Source organism: Micromys minutus (genome assembly GCF_963924665.1).
Source record: "Micromys minutus genome assembly, chromosome: 25".
NCBI lineage: Eukaryota > Metazoa > Chordata > Mammalia > Rodentia > Muridae > Micromys > Micromys minutus.
Window position 1 is genome coordinate 11,842,633 of NC_137960.1, and position 26,273 is coordinate 11,868,905.

Sequence of the window (26,273 nt, forward strand, 5' to 3'; positions counted from 1 at the left end):
CTAAGTTGTCCTGGTGGGTCACTGCCACACCAGCCCCACACTTCCCAATTCCGTGGCGGGATTGGTGGTCCTGCGACCATAATTTTCTCTAGCGCTCATTTGAGTCACCGAAAGGAAAATACCACACAATAAACTCAGATCCAAGTGGTACTGATATAGACTGCCCACATGTCTCCAACTCCTTGCTGTCCAAAAGGGCTGACTCTTTCTCCGGCCTCTCCTCTTCCTCTCCCCGACCTGCCTACTCCTTGCCCAGTGATTAGTCCTCTGAAATCTTTTTCACTGCCCAATCACAGGCCTTGTTTTATCGTACCTGCCCTCACCTGCATATAGACATCAACTAGAGGACATCTGTCCAGTGTCGGTGAGCTCCTGGGTTCCATCACCACTTCTACATATTAAAAGAGTTGACTGGCTTATTGAATATTAAATGCCATGGTTAACTTCTTTTCCAATAAGAAAGTAGATGGGAATTTTTTTAAAAAATGTAGATGACACCATGATTAATTCTATCATTGAAATAACACCCTTAAAACATGCGTGTTTTGTAATTCCTACAACCCCTTGCAAGCAATTTCAAACAGTCTAGTTATGGTGAAAGAACAGATGGGCCACTCTCTCCCCTTCCTTGGTGTTAATTTTTTTTTTTTTTAATCAAGACAGTAATGCACTTTCACCAAAGGTAACTTTTGTGTGTTGGTACATCAGCAGTTGATGTAATGAAGCCAGGAGTGCAGATGGGGAAATAAGAGAACACATTGATAGGATGTTCTTGTTTCTGAGAGTAACCCTTCTGCGGTGTATAAAATGAAAATCTACTAAGAGCTAACCAAAGCCTTGCTAGTTGCTGGATTTATCATCACCTGTAACTTTTATCTTAATTGGTCAGAAAATTCTAATAAAACGGGAAAGTGTTTTGTATATCCGAGTCATTTTGTTGTGGTGGTCGACAATAGGTTTTCTCTATTTAAAATAGTGTATAAAGATTTGCTTTTGACCTAAGCACAAAAAGAAACACTTCGTGAGTAGTTAATAAAAGATGGACCTTCCTTTGTATTTGTTGGAATGTACCAAACCATCTACTGACTCAAGTAGAGACACAGGAGTTTGAATGTGGTGAGAGACTGGCACAATTTATCAGTGTGTAGGAGACTTGTATTTTAGATATTACAGGTGACTCTTTGATGCTGTTGCACAGGATGAATCAGTTGGAACAAGTTGCCTGAGCCTAAGAGTGCTAAATGGATTGGAAGATGGGAGCTATGAATACTTGATAAAAAAAAAAAATGTTTCCTCTAGCTAGGGTAAATGTTCCCTGAAGGCATACATGTCTGAAGCTTATCCAACAGCTTATACTGGTGTTAGGAGATAATGAAACCTTTGTGAGCTAGAACTGGGTAGAAATAAGTTCATACTTGCAGATCATGTCTCTAAAGGGGGTATTGGGATCTCAGCTCTTTCTTTCTCTTTGTTTTCTGTCGACCATGTCATGAGACTTTGCCTCTGCTACGTGTTCCTGTCGTGGCCTACTTCACCAACACAGGAACCCAAGTGGACAAACACTTCTGAAGCAGTGGACTCAAGTGAATCTTTCCTTATTTTCATACTGATTTACCTCAGGCATTTGCTAATATAATGGGAAGCTGATTACCACAGCCTTCACAACTTCTACACTTCCTTCTTTATCAGAGCAAACAGGTCTAGAGATAGATTGTGAACACCAAAATGTTATGGTAGTTTCAACAAGGAATGTTGAAGAAATCTCCAGAGCAAAAGAATGGAGAAGAGACATAAATGCCATAGAGCATATTTGAGGGGAAATTGAAAAACAAATCACCGTATTTTTCATTATCCACCTTAATAACAAAGAATTTAAAGTGGCACATGATTATAATTCTAGTACTTGGGGATAGGCAGAGAGGTCATGCAGGTATCTTTCAAAATACATATAACTCTACAGTTTTTTCACACACACACACACACACACACACACACACACATATATATATATGAAGATTATATATATGTGAAGATTTTATATATATGAGCAGGCTCCAAATTATTTGATTTGTTTTGTTCTATTTGTTTGTTTGCTTGTTTGCTTGCTTGCTTGGTTGGTTTTAGCAGGTCTTGTCTATTTCGCCCTGGTTGGCTCTGTGTCATCTTTTGAATCAGTAAGAATTTAAACATAAAAAGTTGAGTTCTTATAACCTCTAGGCATCATAATTCCAGTTATCTTAGAAGGATGCTAGGTAAACCGTCTTGAATGGTTATCTAACATGATCCTAGTTTACTCCCAATTTAAAAAAAAATGCAGAAAAAGAAACCACATTGGCACCTGGCAGGAAATTTTCTGCCACTAGTCTTCCATGGATCCCTGTTGTCCTTTGACTGTCCCATCTTGCTTAGTCTTTCACACTATCAGTATGTTTGGGGCTGAAAATTTACCTCTTTCTACCCGTTAAAGATTCACTTCTTGATATGAGAATGTTCCAGAAAGATTTATATGCTGGGTACTTATCATCCTGGAAGAATATTGGAATTTTAATGCAATGGGTTTTCCTCATTCTAAACAAACCACATTAAATATTTCATGTATCCACTTGAAAACCATTTTTTTTAAGTTTGTATGAAACACGATACTGATGGGTAGTTTAAAAATTTACATTATATGTAATACATTCAATAAGAACTAAATTTGGAGGAAAATATGATACAATTGTATATTTCAATTTTTGATAAAACTGAGTATCTATAAATTTATGAGAGAAACTATTAATGTTTGGGATACTGTGTTTTGTAACAATGTACTTCTATGTATAATGGATGCCTGATCTTACACTCAGCAACTAATTTTCATCAAGAAACTTGAATTTCATAATGTATGACTACTGATCTCTAAATTTTAAAAGCTGAAGGCTAGCTCCTTTGGGGATAATAGTCTAAGAGAGTAGAGTTATTCCTCAGATATCTTTTTATCCTATCCACTGATCTGTAAGTTGCTACTCTCTGCGTATAGTGTTAGAAGTAGAAAACCTTTGCTGCTTGTGAATAAAGTACATGCAGGATGCACAGCCAGATGCTAAGTCAGCAACACGCTGTAGCAAGGACTTCAGATAGTAGAGAGAGAAAAATGACTTGAAGGAAAATAGCTTCTGCTTTATTCTAATGGCTGTACACAGGTGTTTGGAAACAAACTGATATACAGAAATAAACACAAGGGATAGAATTTTAAAGTTAAAGAAAAACAATTCAGTTTCATCAAAAAGAACAAGCAATATTTTTTTTTTCTGGATAGCCATAGACATTTTCTTAATGAGGACATAATTCTAGATCATAATTTTAAAATTTTATTTAGTAATAACAAGGTTAATAAGGTATTTTTTACACACATAAGGAAGTGGCTAGATTGTTTTCTTTAATCACCATATAATAATGGTGAATGTGTTCTGTGTTTTGTATTAAAGGAGCATTTTAATGACCTCACAAAGACGGTTACTCAAATTTGCTTCATTTTTTTACTCTCCAGAATTCTCTTTTAATTAGCACAATAAGACACTTTCATATATATATATATATATATATATATATATATATATATATATATATATGTATATGTATATGAAATATATATATATAGTATGAAAATGCATATGAATGTATGCATACAGTTTATGCTGGCATATTATAATCACAAAATTTTCCAGTTTACATTGTTTTGTAATGGAATTATATCCTATAATCTTTGGTTTTCAGAGAATGCATTCATTCTGAAAGCAGCCTTCCTTCAGGTGATAAGATATGAGGCATGGCATGGAAAGCCTCTGCTAACATTTATTAGGTTATATTTATGTAATAAAATATACAATCAATTTTCATGCATTTTATCCAAAGTGTGCATCTCATGAAAACATGAAGCTGATTATTATCCCATAATACAGACTAGGTCACAGAAGATTAACCTCCAAAGCAGTAAGCAAGACAAAAACACCAGTGTTTAATACTTAACCCTCTATTTCTCAAGCAGGATGTTAATCCCCTTTCAGCACATCATCATCAAGAGCCTCTTAGGACTTTTCTTCTCTAAGGAAATGCTAAATCTGCATTTCATCACAATAAAGAACAGAATGGGCACCAAGAACACAGAGGGTGGTCGTTCTTTCCTTTGGACCTCAAAGCAATTGCTCAAGACAAGCATTGCATTTCCCATTTTATAGTTAAAAATAATTAGGAAGCAGAGTCTGTCAATCCATTTCCCAACTTATGCGGCTAGTAATGGTTATCTGGGGTTCAAGACCTACTATATAAAAGCAAATGTTTTTCTTTTTTGATTATATTTTTGGCTGCACTCATATAGCTTTACTTTATGTATATATACATCATGATTTCTTAAAAGATTTATCTTTTCCTTGGAATATTTCTCTATGAGCCAGCATATTCCACAGTGTCCACATGCATAGATATTCTTTTGGCAGGCCTAGGCAGCTAATGCTTAGATATTGGTAGCCAGTGTCTGTCATTCTCAATTTGTGAAAGAGCTTCTGGCTTATGATTTGGCCCCAATTGAAAATAAATATTTTACCTTTAGTCACAAGTTTACCATTATAATTCAGTTTCTGATCAAAGGCTAAGCTTGTTTTACTTACTATATTGGTTTTTCTCATTGCCAGGATAGAAGACCCAACGGAAACAACTTAATAGGGAAAAGGATTCCTTTGGCTCAGAGTTTTAGCCTTTTATGGTGCGGAAGGCATGGGGAATGCAGAGAGTTATGGCTGGAAACAAACAGAGACTATAATTCTCAAGGTCAACCCCACTGCATTCTCCTAGGCAGACACTATATTCCCAATATTCTACAGACTCCTAACATAGCTCCACTATATGAGGAACAAGTGTTCTGAACACATGAGCCTGTGTGAGACATCTCTGACCCAGGTGTCTCCAGGCCCATGGCCATGTTATAAGGCAAATGCATTCTGTCAATCCTTAAGGTTCTTTGTCATCTCAGTAGTGTCGACATTATCAAAAGGTCAAAGCCTTGTCTCAAACTCACAGCAACCTCTAGTTGTGAGTCATTACAGAATAAAAATATCTATTTAAATATAAAATGCTATGAAAAAGTCACCATTTCCGAGGATATGTGTATGTGTGTGGGGTGCATGTGAGATATATATATATATATATATATCACATATATTTGTGTATGTACATATATGTACATACACATGTATACACACACACATATATATGTATATATTAAATAAAACCCAGCAGTATGGACACAAAATCCTGTAATGAACTTGCATGGCTCTACTTTTAGGCCTCTATCTGTTGCAGGATAAATGGTTTCCTCCTGGACGATCTCTACATCGTACTTGAAGCTTTTCTTGTCCCTTGTTCCTTGCATTTATGATAAATAAGAATCCCCATTGCAATTTGTGGCTTACCTTCCCAGCTTCAGGCATAGCTTTCTCAGATGCTCTACTGAGACTCTAACCAAGTCTAACAGAGATGGAAAGGGATGCTGAAATCACTGTGCCAAGATCAAGCAGTCAATATTCCTTCAGTCTTGGCAGATCATGCCAGAAATATGGCCAAGTTGTAACACATAAGGTTACCACTAGTGACCCATGTCTATCAACTAGATCCTACATCCCAACATTTTCAACAACCTCTCCAACAGCATCACCGGTTGTTGACAACTGGCCAATTAATGGTTCAGACACACAACCTAAGCTGTTAACACCTGCCTGCCAGAAAGCTGGATACACTCAGAAGCTGTTGAAGAAATGATATGTATGGAATTGAGCTCACACGAACTTCCATGATGAACTGTGCTCTCTCTGTTCTTGCTATGTTTCAGTTCTATAAGTGAGGATGTGCACTACGTGGTATGAAGCCAGCTGGTAAGGTAGGAGCTGCTCTGAAAACAAACAGCTTTTGTCATACCGAGGAAGCTGCATATGAAGTGATAGTCGTGAGCTTGTAGTTGGATTTTGGTAGATTTCAGTATGTCTTGCTGGGTACAAGTTCATTATAGACTCATAGGCAGAAAGACAGACTGACAGGTAGCATAGCGAGAGCTCTGTGGATTGATCCGGACCATACATCAGAGTGAAGGTCTCTTTTTATATATTTTAGGAGAAGGAGAGCTCTATACCCTATGACTGATAGGCATTCTATGTTATATGCTTGTAGTCAATTGTCTTTACATCCGGCATGTGGGAGGGTAGGAGCCTTATACTAAATGGGCTATGAGGGTCGGAAGAGCAACAATAGATAAATATATATTAATGGACTAATTTTACAAAATGACACAGGCCTGGCTAATACTGAGTAAACAGGCAGTGCTGTTGGCTTTGGTGGTAGTTGAAGAGTGTTTGTAGGTTTCCAGGTTATGTTAATGAGTATGTGAATGGGAATGCAGGTGTTGAATGCCTATGCTATATCAGACACATTCTGGGATTGTAGCAATGAACTGTCACAGTCCCACCTCTGCCTTTTGCTGTTGTAATAGAATATAGGAAAGCACCCTGATATTCTCATTTTTAAAGGTCAAATGTACTCTCAGCTTGTAGTAAAAAATAGCTAAATGTTCTCATTCTGCCTTTCCCTAGACCATGACTTATAGATTACATTCTCTGTGTTCACAGCTCTTTGTTAATGTAAAGATAATGTGTTTTATTCATTTAACAAGACATCTTTCTCACATATGGAAAGAGTGATTACAGTATCGCAGAAATTCTGTCATAGAATAAAAAAGACATACTTCCCTATAATCATAATTTTAAATATTTTCAAACATCAATATTTAAAACAAAAGCAGATGTGATAACTACATTACTATTCAGAATGTGTGTGTATACTTGTCAAATATATAAAATATAAGTGCATACTTGTCAAACATATATACATATTACATTTATATATTATATATGTATCCTTGTCAAATAACAAAAAATATAATCATTTATGTTGAAAAATTTAAAAGGTTAAATAAATGTTATTGTACTAAAATATAAAACAATAAAAATAAACAATGAAATTTGAGAGAGAGAGAGAGAGAGAGAGAGAGAGAGAGAGAGAGAGAGAGAGAGAGAGAATAGTGAGCATCAGGGCAACAGAAATTAAATACATGTATTTAAAAACCAGAGCTCCAAAGATCTTTTCATCCTGTTAAGCAAGCATCATAAAAAATGCTCAATTTTTAACAGCCATTTATTTCCAATAAAATAAAATAAAGTCTTTTTAAATGATATAGCGATTTCTAATCAGGGGAATACATAAGGTCAGCAGCTTAAAATTTCATTAGTTATACTTTTAAATTGTTGATATTTTAGTCTCCTCTAAATGCAATCATAAATTTTAACTGATTTTGACTGCAGAAAAGGAAAGTTAAAAAAATATTGATGGCTAGTTTAAAATATGCAAGAAAAAAAGAAATATTCAGAGTTTTTCAGCATCTTGTAACAGTTGTAAATGACACAAGTAATACTTTTGGTCTGGGGACTCATAGTGGATAAAATAAATAGCATTGGTTTCCAGGAACCCACCCATTTTGAGATATTATTTAGAAGGTAGTAAGATTCAGAGCATTAATAATGGTGTTCTGCTGTAGATTGTCCTGCAGCAGTTTATGTTTTGATGTAAATTCCACTTTCCCAAGATGGCTGCCTAGTCATGTACTCAGATGACTTCATCAGAACCTTTCTATTTTAATTAATAAAATAAAGGTGAGAGCCGGTGATTGGGCAGTGGAAGAGAAGCTAGAGAGAGGGTCAGAAGAGAGAGAGAGAGAGAGAGAGAGAGAGAGAGAGAGGGAGGACAGAGGAGGATCTAGATGGAGCTCCAGACGTACAAACTAGATCCAGGTAGACTTAATTGGCGTTAAGTAGCTATAAATATTTTAAGGATTTTATAGGTCTTTTATCTCATATGGAAGGGCAATTTGTATCTTGGTGCATTGGATGTAATCTTATTGTATAGAGGGTTTGTGGATTGAGAATTGAATATATAAACCTGTATGAAAATCTATCAGACCTTAGAGTCATGTTTGCATTGGGAGTTGGGGTAAAGAAACATACCAGGGCAGTAATTCCACCCAGGGCAGAAGCACCAAGGTGGGCGGAGTGAACCGCAAGGGAAGAGAGCCATGCGGGGAATATGGCTTGTGAACCAAGTGATAGAATCTGAGCGTGCAGTTCCACAATAAAAGCGGGACCCTCAGAGTGACACCACAGGGCTGATAAAGAGAAAACCTATCATTTTTAGTATTTACTGCAACAGTGCTCAACTAATAGAAAATTTGTTTATATTCATGATAGCACAGAAAGCCCAATAGACATTAATTACAGAAAAAATAAAAATAATATGAAATTATCCCTATAGAAATCATCAACTACTGTTGAGATGGTAATTGTGACTCTTTGGAGGGCAATATTTCAATTACCCACTGCTGAGAGGCTACTCTGAATCTTAAGTCCGACTGCTGTCAGTATCTTCAGATCCCTAAATATACTGTTAAGGACATAAATTAACTCTTTAGGTCACTGACTTGTAGTTCTTCACTCATGTGCAGTCCCCTTGCCAACTCCGTAGTCTTAGGCCAAACCACAAACTTAAGCACATTTTTGAACCGATCTATTAAGATGTACATCCGAAAGGATGATCATTTTTACCAACCAGAGTGAAAATGTGTATGTATCTGAGATGTGGCTCCACTTGAATTGTTGGGAGCTATCCCCCCACCCCCATCAGCTAAAGGTTAGCTGAACTGCCAGCTTGCATACCTTGACTTTGGGAAAACAACAAGCCTTCCTTTGTAATACTAATTGGCCCAGTCACAAGCCTACTCCACACCAGTTCCTGTTCCTGATTTTTGGCTACCTCAGGACTTCACCCCAGGGGGACGACACCTCTACCCAGCAGCTAAGGAATTTGCATACTTCCTTTGTAATTACTTTTATAAGTGTATATAGTGGAGAGCTGTAGCTAGTTGGAGTTGTTGGAGTTTGGAGTAAAGCAGCATTTTCTGGTAACATAAATAATTGAGTTGTGTCATTCATTTCAAACCCACAGGCCTTTCCCAGATTCGGGGTAGATTAACAGCATGGGAGGTGTTATTGAATCAAATTTTTACCTCTGCCTTGGCACCATGTCATATAATCAGTCAGTGGTTCATTTTGATACCACCACTCTGCCCAACTTCCAGTCACTCTGCGTTAATTATGATTCAAAATACCCATGATCATCTCATCCCTTAACTATGTGCTACCTGAGGTGGTAACATCACTGGGTTAAACTCTTCAACTTAGTGTGGTCCCCAAATCTGGTTTGTTGTTAGTGGAGCCGATATTTTCAAAGGATAGCTCTGAGATAGGTGGTACCCTGTGACTATGTGTTTGAATTCTAAATGGTAGAGAACAAGACTGCCGACCGATGGGAAGGAGAAAGGCTGTCTAGACTAAAGGCTGCTAGATGAGTTTAACATTGAGGGATTTGTTGGGAAATTGACAACAACATCAAAGACCTTTGTGACTAACACGCATGTATACTGTTGGTCACAATCTCTCTTCCATAGGGACACAATAATGCAGATGCAGACAATCAGTCAGAATCCTTCTATATGCACACAAACACATTAGCTGTCAGTCATCTGCTGTCTCCTCCATCAACTTCTTACTTCTCGAAATCAGCACTCACATTCTACTGTGAAGTCTGAATTTGCTCATCCCATGCTAGTAATAAGTTTGTCAATGCACACCTCACATCATCAGTCTTAATCATCCAAGGCTCTATTCAGCACATGCCTCCCATATTTCTCCACCATTCTCTGTCTTCTTGCTGGTAACTCCCTCTACCCGCATGTGTATACATGGTTTGGACTATATTCATAGTGATGCATACTCAATACAATTCTATGCGTCACAGAAAAAAATGTCTGGGAATATTTATAATTACAGTTTGTGATCTACGGAAATGACTGTACACCTAAAATAATGAGGGTCATGTAGTGTGTGTGCACTCAGGTTTCTTACAAGAAGGAAAAGAGAATGTAAGCCAGCAGCTGCCTTCATACATTTTCTATTGTAGCCACGTTGATGGGAAGTTGAAGGTAGAAATGTTGACTTGTGGATAACTTGATTTTGATTGGCAACCAACGTGACTATATAAATATTTATAGGAAAAAACACTGTGTGCATTTTTATACATTTTTTCAGAAGCAAATCAGAGAAGAGGTATAAAAAATCATGGAAAAGCAAGAGACTGACTAAGAAAACAAGTAATGAAGAAGTAGTTCAGTGATAATCACCCCACTACTGGAGACTGAGAAGCAAATCTACCATAAAATGCAGAAAAATACAGATTCAGAATGAAAAAAAAAATGACTAAAACCAACCAACCAAAATGACCAAGGCACCCAATATCACCATCTCCTAAACAAATAAATAAATTTTATCTCTGATCACAGGTGGCCAGTAGTTCTGATAGATTTAAAAGAGAGTGTGTTGCCACACAAACTGTTTATCCAATACCAAACGGTCATCCCAGAAATAAGTATCATTATGCGGACTGAGCTGGTTGTATTTAGGAATATCTCCATATATCCATATAACAACAATTACCGGAAAAGGGGCCATAAATCTGGGGGAGGGGGGAGGAAGAGGAGGAGGGAGCAAGGGATGGAGAGGGAGAGGGTAAGTGTATAGTAAGGTTTAAAGGGAGGAAGGAAAGGAATAAATGATACGATTATATCATAACCTCAAAATTAAAATAAATAAAAAAGTCTGTAGGATTATTATGTTTTGATATGTTTCCATGTTCTATTTAATTATTAAAGGCCATTTGTAAACTGAGAGTACTTTAGCAATGCAGTGAGTAAAAATATCCAAAACAACCTTTTATTCCTGAAAACACTGCAATTAGGAGGTTCCTTTATTTGCCTACAAGAGCAGTGTGTACTCTTTGCTTGAATTGCTCCTTCTGAAATAACATGCAAAAATCCCACTAGATTTAGTGGTTTCCTAAAGTGCTCATAGATTGAATATCGCCAGTACTTTAGTATTGCTTGATCTACATTAGAAAGCTATATGCAGTTGAAATACTGCAGCCATTCTCTGTAGAATTATTTGCCAAATAACCACTTGTTTTTCAAATTACTGTTGGAGGCACTTTGAAAGGAAGGCTTTTCAAATCTTTGTGGAATTATTGTTTTTGTCAAGTGGTCACTAAGAACCTGTACAGTGTTGATTTCTCGACTCTATTGAAGGATGAGGGCTTTAGCCCATTTCATATTCTCTGTGTCCTTAAAGGAATGTTCACAGCTTGATTTTCAGAGTAACACAAATCATGCATCTAGCACCTGAGCACAAGGAACAAGAGTGTGCTGGAAATAAATGCTTATGTGTGAATGTTATTTGGAAGAGAAACGACATGAGGCAGGTCAGGAAAGCGTAATCTAAAGACTCAAGAAATGAATATAAGGATGGGGAGGGGGGAGCCTTGCTTAGGGTGGGTCTTGGAAAGACCAGGTGCTGGACATTAAAACCAGAAACTGGGCAGTGACGCATCTTCTACCTCCCATTCCTAAATGATTTCCATCAAAACCCATAGTGGAAACTGCAAATCACTAAACAATGTAAATCTGAGCATCGTAGTGATTGCGAAAAAGGAAGAGAAATCCCCCTCAGTTCTGGCTCATAACAATGTAGCCTTGAATATACTCTTTTCTTTATATGTGAGGATGTCTGATTTTTTCTTCTGTTATTTTGATTGACTTCTTTCACCTCAAATTCGCCAATGAGTGTCAAAACTGCTTGTGGAGATATTGAACAGCACAGGTGCATTTTATTCTACAAAGAATCATTCAATTAGGCTGACTTATTCATAGGAGAATTTCCTACTTTAGTCAAAGACTCTGGTAGAATACACTTTCCCACAGCTTAGAAGTGAACAGTACGATCTGTCTTATTTTGTAGGGTAGTAATGAAAGACCCCCGAAGGGAGACCCTCACTCTAATCTCAGGAGAGGCGCGCACCCAGCGAGGCACCGAGACCAGACTTGCTGCAATCGCACGAGGAAGTTTATTGAAAGTGAAACAGAGTGAGATCTCAGGCCAGCATGCTGGGGTCGAGACTCATACACTATGCAGGGGTAGAGGAGTTCGACCCCAGCCTGAACTTGTAAGGGGCTCATACATTTTTTATCAGTACACCCCGGGCACACTTAGGGCGTCGAAACATTCCATAGAGGTCGTTGGGACCTTCTGTGGTTATTTTGGGAACTCAAATCTCAAGAAACTTCCGGGAGCGATTTCCTGTAGAGGGGAGGGCCCTAGGGCAAGGAATCAGTGTCCTTTGACAACCTTTTACTCTTCAGTATCTGGTCCATTCTTGTCACCACTGGTTTTATGTTCCTGTAGTTTATGCAAACGAAAGTGTTATAGTTTCTAGCCATTGCTTTGATGACCAAGACTTAAATGCTACATTTATAGAAAGTCACTCACTGTAATAGCTTTACTTAGGAGTAATGGTGTTTATGTGCTACTCAATTCAATTCGATATAATTCCGGCTTACTTCTATAATGCTCATAGTTAACATAAATGTTAGAATGAAGAGGTGTGCACATAACAGAACCTGATGCGTCTTTCCCTAAATACAATAAATACTTTACTTTGTACAATTAAATCTCTTATTATCTTTGATAGTCAGGAGAATTCCAGAACCATGAAATTTAAATATAATTGAGGAGTCATCAACATTTACAATTATTTCCTGCTATAACAACGTGTTTCATCTCAGTGGTCATTTTTACATGTTGGCCGTCTTATGTGCCTCTTCTCTTCCTAGTTCTGAGGTCATTCTCTTATTTCCTAAAATCTTCTTCCTTATTTAAACGCATAGCCAAAATGGATAACACAATGAATGTGAGAAAATACAGGGCTTCATAAAAATTCTAATGAACTTAGAGACCATTTGAGGAGTTACATGAGAACTCGTATTTTAAAGCTTAGAAACTTTTCTCTTCTCCTCTCCATGAAGTTACACATTCAGACAGATGTCACTGCTGACCTTTCCGAAAACCATCCTCTGGTACAAAGGAAACAAGAGGAATGTGTTGCCCTATATGCAGCCTCCTGGTGATGGGCTCAGCCAAATGGTTTCCTATAACAATGGTTATCTTGCAGTGCGATCAATCATGAGAGGAGGAAGGTCTATGTGGGAATCTGACACTGTAATACCTTTGTAAATCACAGGAAAATGATTCCCCCATCAATATGAACTATGTTCACAGTAAGCAAAATGACTCAGACTTGATGATGTGTTGGATAAGAAACAGAGCAGCAGTGATGGACAAGTCTAAAATCACGATTTTAATGTATGTGGCATCTACAAGCAATAGTCAGACCACTCATATCACACAAAAACTCATTTTTCCTCAGGTAGAAATTAGGTAGGGGACTATAACAATAGGAAACAAAATAAAATAACTTTCTGATTCTCTGAATGTTAGAATTAGTGTGTTACACCAAAAAACAGTCATTTGACAGCAACAGAGATGACTTTATTATCTCATAACAACATCATCCTATTGGATGGATTTTTAAATCATTATACAATGGTGCAATCATTGTTAATTAACCAAGACAGATTTTTTTTTTCCCCAAAAGTTCAGGCCGGCCTGAAACTTGCTGTCTAGCTGAGGTTAGTCTTGAACTTACAAAGACTCACCTGCCTCTGGCTCAGCAGTGCTCAAGCTGGAGGAGTGTGCTGCCACCCCTTATGGGACATATTCACTTATGTCTCTAAGGGAATAATCTGTTGCAGAAAATTCTAATTTTTAAGTATTTCAAGTTGTCTGCTACTTAATTCCAATTTCAGTGGTAACTAGTCTTTGACCAAGAATTGTTCTGGAATCTTGTGTCAGTATAATCAAAGAGAGAGATCATTGACTTTATCTGGCTGACGATGATTTTGCAGAGCAATGTGGCAAATGCACCCACCAAGTTATCAGGATACAGGCTGAACCAGAACAGAACAATCCTTTCAAAGGCACATGTAAATACACACTCTGCTTAATTTCCAGCAGAGCATTATATGCTTTAACACGACTGATGATCTATGTGCAAACCATAGAAGTAACACTTGTACTTTATTTAAAATAAATGCGTTATTATAGAAATACGATAATGGAGAGAAGGAAAGAGCAGGATGGGAAGAGAAATTCAGATACAACAAATGATACCCATTACTACTTCACGACACTGGTCTAGCTTTAACTCACTGAAGGGCCCTATGTGACTCAGCCTGGGCTCAGGTGAGAACCTCATTATTTATTAAGGTCTCTCTGAAATATTTGCAAACATCTTTCCATCTACTGGATCCTCGAAAAGCCGGGTTCTATTTATTTATTATCACCACCGAAAATAGGCAGACAAGGGAAAATTAATACACTGTTTAATATCAGGACAGAAAAAAAAAAAAAAAAAAAAAAACGTGGCGCAGCGGGAACATTTTTTAGGTTTCCGAGATTAGGAGTGCCATTGTCCTGAGCCCTTGTTTCCTAAGATTCTCACAGCCAGGACAATTATGCACATCATAGTATGTGGCCAAGATTTGCTAGATCGCCTTCAGGTTTTAGACATTTTACGTAAAAAAAGGAAAAAGGGGCAAAACATTTGCCATAGATTGATGTTTATACTTTGTGTTGATGCTCAAACAGTTTTGGCACCCTTCTGAGGAGTTGTCAGTTTTTGTAAAATATGTCAAAAAAGAAACTCAACGTCCTCCTCTAGCCACATCAAGCAGCAGCAGAGCTGCGCTCCCTTCAGATGCCAGAGCATCCTTGGCAGATTCTTCCTGTGCTCTGTAGAAAGGCGGGGCCAGGGTAGCTCTAAAGTAGACAGGCAGCAAGCAGTACTGTGGGCGGTTTCCAAGCCCTTCAGAGTCACATGCTAGAACAACTTCCTCGGGTAGAAGCAACTATTTTATTCCAGCTCAGTTTTAAGTACAAAGCAATTGGCTAAAAATAAGGAAAGGGCACGCACAGACATTCTGCCACGCTCATGGGCTTTACACTTCTGCTTTAAGAAATTCAGACAGCATCTTAAGAAATGCAGGTCTGTTCTGAACAGAAATAGTTAATCATAAGTGAAGCATGAATCAACCAGTGGGAAAGAGTCTTTTCCTATTGTAGCACCTTAATGTATTTTCTACTCTGTCTATAACTACACTTTCGTTCCAGTTTGTTCAATGTGGTCATAATTCACTTTATATGTTTTCATTGTAGATTAAATTAATTTCTAAGTAACTCAAATACATTTTCATAATTACCTAATATTTTAAAAATCACTTTTTTTAAAAATGGAGTCTACAGTGCAGATAATTTGGCTACATACAAAGACCATGGATGAAAGTGGCACTTGACAGTCATTTCTTGGGTGAGTAAAAGCAGAAACTGTCAACATAATCCCATGATCAGTTGCAGGTTATAATTACAAGGCTATATCATTATAATGCTTGCTATTTTTCTCAAAGAAAATCTAAGTAGAATTGTAGGACAAAAGAAATTCTTTAATGAGCAGCTTGACACAATCCCTTTCCTTTAATTGTAATTCCGGAAGAAAAATCCCCTATTATAGAAAATACACTAGCAACAGCCCAAGACACTCATGTAGATATACAGTGGTGAAAATACCCAGAGTACTCTTTTCCACAATGATCCCAAACTTCCCCATCTTCATATGTCAGGACAGTAGAGAAGGGGGTTTATGACTATTTTAAAGTTCAAAGCACATGAAGAGAAAGTTCCAGAACAAAATTGTGCTTTTGTTTTGTTTTGTTTTCAAGAAAACACACACACATACACACATATACACACACAAGTATGTAGAGGAAATACTTCTAATTACCACAGACAGAAGGAGTGGTAAATGTTCAGTTTTTTTTTTTTTTTTGAGTTTTTAAATTTTAATTTAATTTTCTTTTTTTAAATAAATTAAACAATTTTATTTTCAAAAACAAAGATAAATGTACAGATTTTAAGCATTTTTACATAAAAGTATATGAATATATTTTTGTCAGTACTTGATTTTTTTAAAGGTTTGATAGTGTGCATTAAAATCTCACTAGTTACAATGAGCATAAAGTACAGGTAAAACAAGATTTAACATGGAAATAGTCTAAGTTTTCTTGGTGTGTAAAGATTAAGCATAATGGTTTTTCATTTTCTTTTTCTTTTCTTTATTTTGGCCTTTGTTCTTTCTTGAACTTCATGTAGTCTGTGAGTTGTTTTCTGGGGTGTTCATAGCTTAGTGGGGTTAGTATCAAATTATCAGTGACTGTATATTATGTCTGTTCTTTTGTGACTGGGTTATCTCACTCAGGATGATATTCTCTAGATGCATCCATTTTCTTAAGAATTTCATTAAGTCATTATTTCTGATAGTTGAGTAGTACTCCATTGTGTAAATGTACCACAATTTTTGTATCCATTTCCTGCTGCTTTAGGAAATCCACAAAGATTTCCATTCCCCATATTCAGTTACTGTGTCTCAACAGTTTTAAGCCTTAATCTTTATCAGATGCCAGACAGGGATCACAGTTTGGTGCCCTCCTTGGAGGAGGCATTGCATTTCACTTAGATAACTCTAAGTGTGACTATCAACTCTACGTGTTTACAGAAACATCCCTACACCCATGTGATTCATGTTTGGGATAACTCAGATTACTCACTACTCAAATAGAACTGAAGATGTCTATTTCCTGAAAGAGTCTTTTGCCATATAATCCAAATGAAGCATTTCTAGGGGCAATAGATTATAAAGCCTTGGACAGAAAATTAAAGATGAGTCATGAATGGGTTTTCGAAGAAGCTTTTATGTAGAGTCTCTGATCATATCATGGCAAGCGCTAAAATCAAAACAAACTTTTATTCTAGAAAGTATTGGGAAACACAGAGCACACTCACCATTCCGACTCTCTTCATCAATGGCCACAATGGTAGCTGGTGGTCCTCCCCTAGCTAGTTTGCAATCTGAAGAAGAGATAATCAAAGTCTATAATTAACAATTACAAGTGAACTTCCACAAAATTAAATTCACTACAATATATGTATATACAGGTACTGATATTAAAAGCTTATAGTCAAATTAATATACATTTTAAGTGTTTTACTATTAAAATAGATCACTTTCTAAGGCCCACACAGATTCTATGATACCACAGCTAAACATTGTTTAAATACTACTATGAAACCAGCAAAGATGGCCAGACAGCAGTTCTTCTGGACAGAAATGATAGGGGTGGTAATTTAACACAGAGAAATAACATAGAACGATGGTTAACAGGATAAATGATGAGAATGATGAGAATGCTCTGCCACAGAAAGAAACATAGTTGGAAATTAATTGTGATAACGGGCATGATTAAAGAGAGTAAATAGAATTTTAATAATGCTGTAAAAACAATAGAGCAGAAATGGACAAAGAAGAGATGCCCATGAGGTGCTGTGGATTATTTTGGTCACCTTACCCTCGTATTGCCAGTCTGTAGTCAAAGTATAGAGTCACCAATGGGAGCAGATTAGAAAACAGAAGAAAGAAAGGAAGAGAGGATACATGCATATATTTAGCAAGAGATTCTCATATACATAAAAGTCATTATACAGTAATACATGAATTACCTAATGTTCTGTGGAAAGGAGACACATCATCAGATTTTATAATTTGAATAAAATGTTAACACCAAAATAGATAACATATACATATAGAACTAGCATAGAATATTTAGTAGTATTTTAGAGTAATGTGACAATAACATAAATTACATTTATACAATATTTTAAATATATATATATATATACATACATACATACATTGCTTATAAAGAGTGTTAATCCCTACATTGAAATCTTCAGAATAGCATCTTTTAATCAGAAGTGATAATGAATTCATATCTTAAATACTCATCTTACCTTATTGAGGATTACTCAATTATGGCTCTAAAAATAGTATTATAACTTTCACAAATTAAAAGTGAAGGCTAAGCTTACAAGTTGTCATACATACATTTCAGAGTTAGAGTTATGCAGAGCCTCTCACCTGTATGTCTCTGTGTATGTTTATGACAAACATACACGCTGGAAATTCTCTCTCTCTTTCTCTCTCCCCCCTCCCTCCCCCTCCCTCCCCCTCCCTCCCTCCCTCCCTCCCTCCATCCCTCTCTCTCTCTCTCTCTCTCTCTCTCTCTCTCTCTCTCTCTCTCTCTCTCTCTCCATTTGATATCTGGATGGTGATTTCAAGATTTTCTGATGAAACGTTTGTTGCCTCTTATGTATGTCTGCATAGGCCCTACAGTCTTTGGAAGCCCAGCTTTAAGAGATGCACTCTGTTTTGAATTGAAAGGGCAACAGGTCTGCAGACTTAATCTCTTCATCTCTGTCAATGTTCAAGAGTCTCTCTTCATAGTTCATATCTGTGCTAACTCCATACTCTTGTCTCTCCTTCCTGCATTTCCCAACAGCTTGACTCTGTCTATCCCCTCAGCTTTTACAGAACGTTTATCACCAGCCTCCCAGAAGCCCCATTTCTGGGTACAGGAACAAAGATAAAATATGAACATTTATTTTGCCCAAACATGTTATGTGTTTCTTTGAAGTAAAGACAAACCCTGAAAGATCTTCTATATTTTCCCTCCTCTGACCCAGCTTTGCTCCAATCTGGCTTAAATGGGTCTCTAAGTGTGCCTTTGTTAGTAGTTTGATTTATTGTATTTCTAGTTGTGTGCCTGTCCTTTAATGGCTGAGCTATTTCTCCAGCCCTAGGTTTGTACAGCAATGGTAGGTAGTGGTATAATTTGGGAAAAATGGTACAGAGTTATTAAGAGAAAAACCTCATAAAAGTTAATGGAAGTCTCCTAGAACCCTGACTGGTTCTCATGAGACAGATGTGGTCTGAAATGATAAACCTGGCTCTGACAATACCCCTCATATTCCTATGTGAACATGTGGTCCTTTCTGTGCCTCATGCTGTTGCCATTAATGTTGTCTTTATGAAGGCTGAATGAATAGCCAAGCAGATGGGTTGTGAATTTCATATGTGAATCGAATCCCAAATTGCATATAAAAGAAACATTTTTATAGTTTCTCCATCCTGAATTGTTTTTTTTTTTCTTTTTGTTATCTATTTCATGGGAACATAGGTATTAGTAGAAAGGGTTGAGACAAGAGGGAAAATGACATATGTGTAAACAGTTACATAGGTAGAGCTCAATGTTGTGTTTGTAGAGTCAAATATTTAAAACAATTACTAATGACAGAAATAACTGAGCCAACACAGTGACAATTAATTTGCTGGAAGGTATGGATGGATGATGAGAAGGCAGAGATGACTGAAAAGGAGAGGAATAGGAACCCTCGTTGGCCCATGAAGAAGAGGATTCTAAACTGTACTGGTCTCTTCAGCTGCATGGAATAAGGCATGTATTCCCTTCATCCGTGTATAGCAAGGACCTAAATCCATCACAGGTACAAAGAGGGTAGATAAAACTAGTCCAGTGTGAATACTGGTATATGAGAAGCTATTTAACTAGTAAACTTATGAGTAGGCAGTATGGAGGAAGACAGAGGAAGAGGTTAACATGTGAATCCTAATCTCTCAGCAGTGGGTTACTACAGAGGGTAGATCTAATTCCCAGCAAGTTGACTCAGCTGGGATCTATACCCGTGACACACTTGATAAAATGGAGAGCTGGCTCCCACAAGTGGTCCTGTGACATCTGCACACATGTGAGGACTGACGTGCATGGCCTGTGGCCACACATAAATACAAACAAATAAATAAAAGTAAAGTAAAATGTGATAAAATTTTTAAAGAAAGGATAGATCTTACATAGCTAAAACAAAATAAAACAAAACCAAAAAAAGTAGAAAGAAATAGAGAAAGAGACCTTCATATCCAGTTCTAATTGGTTCACACTCCCTTGTTCATGGATTATTTCCTAGACATATAGGAACATATCTCTTTAATGCTTTAAACTTCTTAGAGTCTGCTTTTCTCTCTTCTCTGTGGCCAACGTTATTTTTCTTTAGGAGTTTGAAGGAGCATGACCTGGTTTAGGAATTTTCCAACATGCATTCCATTGAGTTCATTCCCTATTTGGGAAAGTATCAATTAACCTACATCTCCCAGAGCTACCTTCAGACTCAGTGTGAGCCCAACAAGAGCTGCTTCTGAGAGAAGACTTCGGATTTCTGTGAACAGTGGTCTGCCTACCTGCCATATCTTACCTACCATGCTTCCAACAGAGCTGTCCAACCTTACTGTTGCCTCAATAAGAGAAAAAGTCACCAAGTAAATGTTTAACTTCCTTACAGTTAGATCCCCTAAGGGGTTTCCATTTTCTACCACATCCAACCAATACTTCACGATTGGCCTAAACCTCTCTTTTTCATTCTTTTTTAAACACAGAACACTAATGAAGAGAAGCTTGTCAGACTAATAATCTATTAATAACGTTATTCACAGCAGCTCAAGTGTTTGTTTTGAAATGGTGCATTTATGAAAGTATAATTAGCTATGAAATGCAGAAAAACATTTTAATATGTTTATTTAGAATTGTCTTGAGAAGAAAATAATTTTGGAAGGACCGTGCAAGGATTTATTGAGTGCAAGATATCCTCACTGAAGTAAAAAGGAATGCTAAGAAGCAATTTGGAATTTTCCTGTTCTTTCTCTATGGCCGGTTAAGAATCCACCTTCCATAAGAAAATGAGTTTGCTGCTGGAGTATGGACCTGGAAAATGGGCTCCTTCTATCAGTTTAATTTAGTCTTCAGTGTCCTGGATAAACTATGTATTTGTGCATCATGCTGAAAAATGTCAACCTGTTAAGGCCTTTTGTATTTCCAACATCTGATGTATTATTATTAAGTGTGAGATAGGAGTGTCAACAGCTGCATATCAAGGTAGCTTATTCTACAGATGTGCCATCATGCTAAGTGTACACCATGTGTCTCACAATGACCTCAGATCAGTGGTTGGCCTGAGTTCAGAAGGGAGTCTTAGAGTGACATGCAGTATCAAGACTGAGAATGAAACCCCTGGTGTTCTGGTTGGATGGCTGACCAAGGACCACTCAGGCTCAGCCGGCAACTGAAATAGTCACCCAAAAGAGGAGGCAGCCAGGGAAGAAATTTTCCTTTAATATCAAGAAATGTATTTGCAATTGCCACCTGAGTGTTAATGACTGGTACACAGTTTTCCCACCAGTTTTCTGGGAGTTCCATTGCCCAGACAATGTCTACACTTGTAATTTCAAAGCAGAACTCCAAAATTCACAAAATCGGTTGTTACTTTGTTCCAGTTCAACCTGGCCTGTCTCAATCACATGGGGAAGTAAGCAGTCGTAATTGTGTGCTGTCTCCTGAGTGAATTTGACTATGCTTATGGAAGGAGGAATGAATATGTTCAAAATACATTATGTGAAATCCTCAAAGCATTGATAAAGTATTATAGAAACAGTCATTTTGAGTTAAAACTGAATTTTTATGGCCTAGAAGTCAATATATAATATTATTTTAGAGAAAAAAATAGAAAATGTTGAATAGCCTACTGGATTTTGCAACATACAGTCTTCTCTCACCTCTCGAATTCATTTAGTGGATGTTCTAAAGGAAGGTACAATTCAACCCTTTTCCAGCTTTTTCCCCCTTAGTAATTTCCTATTCATCCACAGGTATCCATAAGTCCTGTTGATGTTTCAAGATTTCCCATTTTTATTCTTTGTGACCCATCTGCCCTTCATTTACAACTTCTACAGATAACAGCATGTGCCAGCTTTGCCAGGGAAACCTTCTCTGGCCCCTGACTAGGTAAGGTTCCCCCGATGCACATTCTCTCGTAACTCCCCACACCATTACAGCAATTTGAGATGTTCAGAATCCCAGTGACAGAAAACCTAGTAAAACCCTAGATCTTGTATATACACCTGCTGGTGTACCTTATGGATGAGATTATATTATATATTAACTTTCCCCTTTTTTCCTTTTAGTCTTTAAAATGTCCTTAAGTACAAGAAACTGGGAATGAATAGGAGACTCAGTAGCTGTATAAAGACAAGATAGTTTCTATCCTCATAACCAGAGGGCATGTTTCCATTTCAGTAAAAAGGGGAGTGTTAGGGGAAGGATGAAGAGAGTGGAGGGCATATGGCCCATGGAGGTGTGGCAAGGTCTGGGGGCAAGGGAGATACCTCTGCAGGGGCCTATGTTGGGAATCACTTCCCCTGAGGGATCAGCCACACAACAGTATAGTACAGAATAAAGTTTATTCAGGTCATGGGAAAGTTAAGAGGGTGGTAAAGGCAGAGAGAGACAGAGAGAGAGAGAGAGAGAGAGAGAGAGAGAGAGAGAGAGAGAGGAGGGAGGGAGGGAGGGAGAGAGGAGGGAGGGAGGGAGGGAGGGAGGGAGGGAGGGAGAGAGAGAGAGAGAGAGAGAGAGAGAGAGAGAGAGAGAGAAAGAGAGAGAGAGAGAGAGAGAGAGAGAGAATAGAGGAGTAGACGGTGGCCTTGAGCATGTGGAGGGAGTGGGGGAAGGGAAGGGGAATGATGGGGTAGAGACCAAGAGATCAAGAGCAAGAGAGGAGAGAGCAAGCAGCCCCTTTTATAGTGTCAGGTCACTGGGGCGGAGCATACCTGGCTACTGTCAGGTAATTGAGGTAGTTTACAGAATCCCAACAGGGGGAAAATGCTTACTTGCTCTCAATTATTCATACTTTCCACTGGAGCTTCATGCACTGACTATATATGGGGAAACCCTGCTAATTAAGGCTGAAGTCAACTATGACCAAATAGCTCCTCTGAGCCCTGCACAAAATGGTGGACTCGTTTTACCATCAGGGCTTCCCTTTCTCTGACCTGGTCTGAGGAGCCTGATTTCCCATACCCAATACCTGGGAAAGATTGATCATTCTTGGCAACTTACAAGTTCAACTTCCTTTTCCCCTGCTCCCTTAGGGAACCTGCCCAAGAAGTACCTGGAATTCCTGGAATGTCTCTCCAAGCAAACAAGGCATTCCCAATACTTTAACCACCAGCCAATGAAACTTCACCCTAAGAAGAACTACTTTCCAATCTCAGAGGTTCATATACACCCACAGTTCATCCTGTATAAAGTATATGTGCACATACCCACCCCAATAAAGATATGTGCACAAGCTAAGATGGTCTAAGAGAGCCATTTCATTGGAGGCCATTAGAGAAGGTCTTTGTCTTAAGAACTATAACAGCCTTTGATCTCTTTTCCCCCAGCACACTTTCCTAGCCAGACTAGGATCCTGGACCCCAACACATAAACTACAATTATTTAGTTGTCTGGACATAAGCCATGTTACAGAGTAAGGTTCCTGGGAGCAGTGAGGGTGTGTTTAAACATGTATAATGATTTTGTTAATGTTTACTTTAAAGGAATGATGCATAAAGCTTTCAGATGCTAAAACTTCAGAAGCCTGGATGATGTCATACACTGTAACTCAAGACGGGAGATCCTTCTAGTCTTGAATACAGCCTCTGCCACTTTATAGCTTTCATACAAGTCATGTCCTTACCAGCATCGTATAATTAATTATCTGGATCATTTGAGATCCACCAAAGTTTTTCACTTACTACCATTATTTAACACAGTTGTGGAATTAGTCAATTTTCATCTCAGAGGCAAATAAATATAAAACTCACTCATCCAATCTCTTCAGGCATTTCATTGTTTCATTTTGAATTTTTAAAGAGACCACTACAGAAAAACCACAGACAATCAGAATTCATAGTTGTAGAACCCAGTCCAAATGGATAGATACATCTCATCTATCAAACAATTCTCACACCCAATGCTTGGGGAATATTGGGGAAGATGAGGTATAAAGATCTTAAGAGCCAGAAGACAAGAAATCCTGCTGCCTCAATCATACACAAAGAAATTCAAGAAGCTATGGAATCATGAGGGTAGAGAAATAGACTTTTCCAGGGAAGAGCAAAAAAATTGATTATCTAGTACCCAATGGTTGGCCCTAAAACAGTATATACAAGAAACATTATATGTATTAAGTGGTTATATTTTATAATATACATTTATATTTATAAATCCATATATATTTATGTAATATAAATACATGTACATAACTATACATTTAACTACACACTCTGTGTGTGTGTGTGTGTGTGTGTGTGTGTGTGTGTGTGTGTGTGTGTATGCATATGCCTGTGTGTGCACACACTTTGGTTAGATCTGCTCCTAATCATATTTCCCTCCGAATTCTTCACTATCCTCTCAACATTATTTCTTCTCTAATATGTTCTAAAAATAATTTTAAAAAATCTACTGAGTCCTCTTAGATAAGAAAAAAATAAAAAGAAATTAAAAAAAAAAGATGCAAGATCCAAGAGCAGCATGGAGTTGGGGGTACATTATGAAAAGCAGCTACACAGTTTAGATCCAATATGCCTCTAAAATTAATTTGTTGTTTTCTTTTCTAATTATTCTTAATTGGGTTTTATAGAAAATGCTCAGCCATGGTTCTACAAATAGACTCAAAGCTCCTGTACTGACTCTGATGTCTAAGATCACATTTTCTAAGCAGGGAGGTTCTCAGCCTTTGTTTAGATCTGCTTTGCTTGTTTAAATAGAATTTTTTACCGCTAGCCAATTATGTACATGCCTAAGCTTTTATTAAAAACATAGAGCAAGCTGTTGACTAAAACAAAAATAAAGATAATCCCTTAATTACTGATAACACTGTTTTACAGGTGTGAAATATTTCAAGAAGGTAATCTGCCAGATTTATCCATTAGCGTGTTGGCATATTATCTTCCTTTATTTAAATGGAAAAGTATGGATGTATTTTATTTCTGTGGCCTTGGAAGAATGTGTTGATGTATTATACTGTGTTTACTATTTTTTATTCATACATAAGTGGAGAAGCTATTGGAGGGAGAAGAAGAAACGCATTTCATGTGGTTAGCATTTGCAGTTTGACTATATACAGTTAGCAGAAGTTATAGTGTTTTTCCATTATGCTATTTAATAGTTCATTTTTGTTAGTTAACAGGTGTTTTACATGCATATGCTTTATACTGACCATGCTTGCCTCCTGTCTCCTTACTACCCCTGTCTACACCAACTCCCCACAAATCTCTCTCACATTTATAACTACTCATTTTGGCTTTGTCACCCCCTGAGTTTATCAGTGCAGTATCTTAGGGCTTCTATGGCTGTGGTAAACATGATGACCAAAGAAACAACCTGGGGAAGAAAGGGTTTATTTGGCTTCTACCATCAAAAGACGTCAGGACAGGAACTCAAGCAGGGCAGGAACCAGGAGGCAGGATCAGATTCAGAGACCATGGAGGAGTGCTGCTTCCTGGCTTGCTCTCATGGTTTACTTAGTCTGCTTTCCTATAGAACCCATGACCTCCAGCACAGGCATGGCACCATCCACAGTGCACTGGGATCTACCACATCAATCACTAATAAATTGCCCTACAGAATTGTGTTCAGTGTGATATTATGGAGGCATTTTAAAATAAAGTCCCTTCCCCTCAAATGACTTTAGCCTGTGTCAAGTTTAACATGGAACTATCCAGCACCGCCAGCTCTATGGTAATGTTTTTAGAAGCACCTTTTGCAGTCAGTTGGCTCAGCAACTTGTATAAAATGACAAATACTGGTTCCTGTTTTGGGAATCTGTCAAAAGTCCATAGTTCAGTGGTAAAGAATAAGAGCCAATGAGCCCTCCCACTTCCTCAACAATAATGGTAAGGCTGGTCTTGTGAGGGTCCAGTGCAGATAAAAATGCAATTGACTATTGCAAGGATTCTGAAGTCTAGCATTTTATAATCCTTCGCTTTTCCCCTCAGCTCTTATATACTTCTCTCTTCTACGATGTTCCCAGAGTCTTAGAGGGGGTGATATGTTTTTTCAGGGCTGATGATTGCTGCTCATTGTCTTCATCTTGGCCAGTCATGAGACTTTTAATACTTTATGCTATAGAGAATTAACTTTGAAGTTCTAGTATCAAAAAGGGAACATTGAGCCAGGATCAGACAGGGACAGGAACAGAACGTTATAGAGATAGAAAAACCATGGAAATGGTAAAATATGAATGCAGACTGTTCACTGTTCTCTTATTCATTTCAATGTGTCTTCTCAGGGCTACCATGGACAGTTTTTAAAAACCTGCTCATGGTCACCCAGGCCACAGAGTCATTGCTGACAAGTCTGAGCA

The 26,273-nt window shown here is 37.7% G+C and overlaps 1 protein-coding gene across 11 annotated transcripts in view; it reads right to left on the reverse strand.

Moving 5' to 3' along the window:
* Positions 1 to 26,273, reverse strand: part of PCDH15 (protocadherin related 15) — a gene marked incomplete at both ends in the record, with an annotated part of 610,552 nt that overhangs the window by 496,410 nt on the left and 87,869 nt on the right. For 6 of the 11 annotated variants that reach the window (XM_080938401.1, XM_080938403.1, XM_080938398.1 and 3 more), the window contains one exon: positions 16,971 to 17,036. The exons of 1 other annotated variant lie outside the window; for it this stretch is intronic. In XM_080938401.1, coding sequence (XP_080794527.1) covers positions 16,971 to 17,036 — 66 coding nt within the window. Of the gene's footprint in view, positions 1 to 16,970; positions 17,037 to 17,533; positions 17,549 to 26,273 lie in introns of all 11 variants that reach the window. 4 more of the 11 variants (XM_080938402.1, XM_080938400.1, XM_080938396.1 and 1 more) reach the window with 1 other exon arrangement.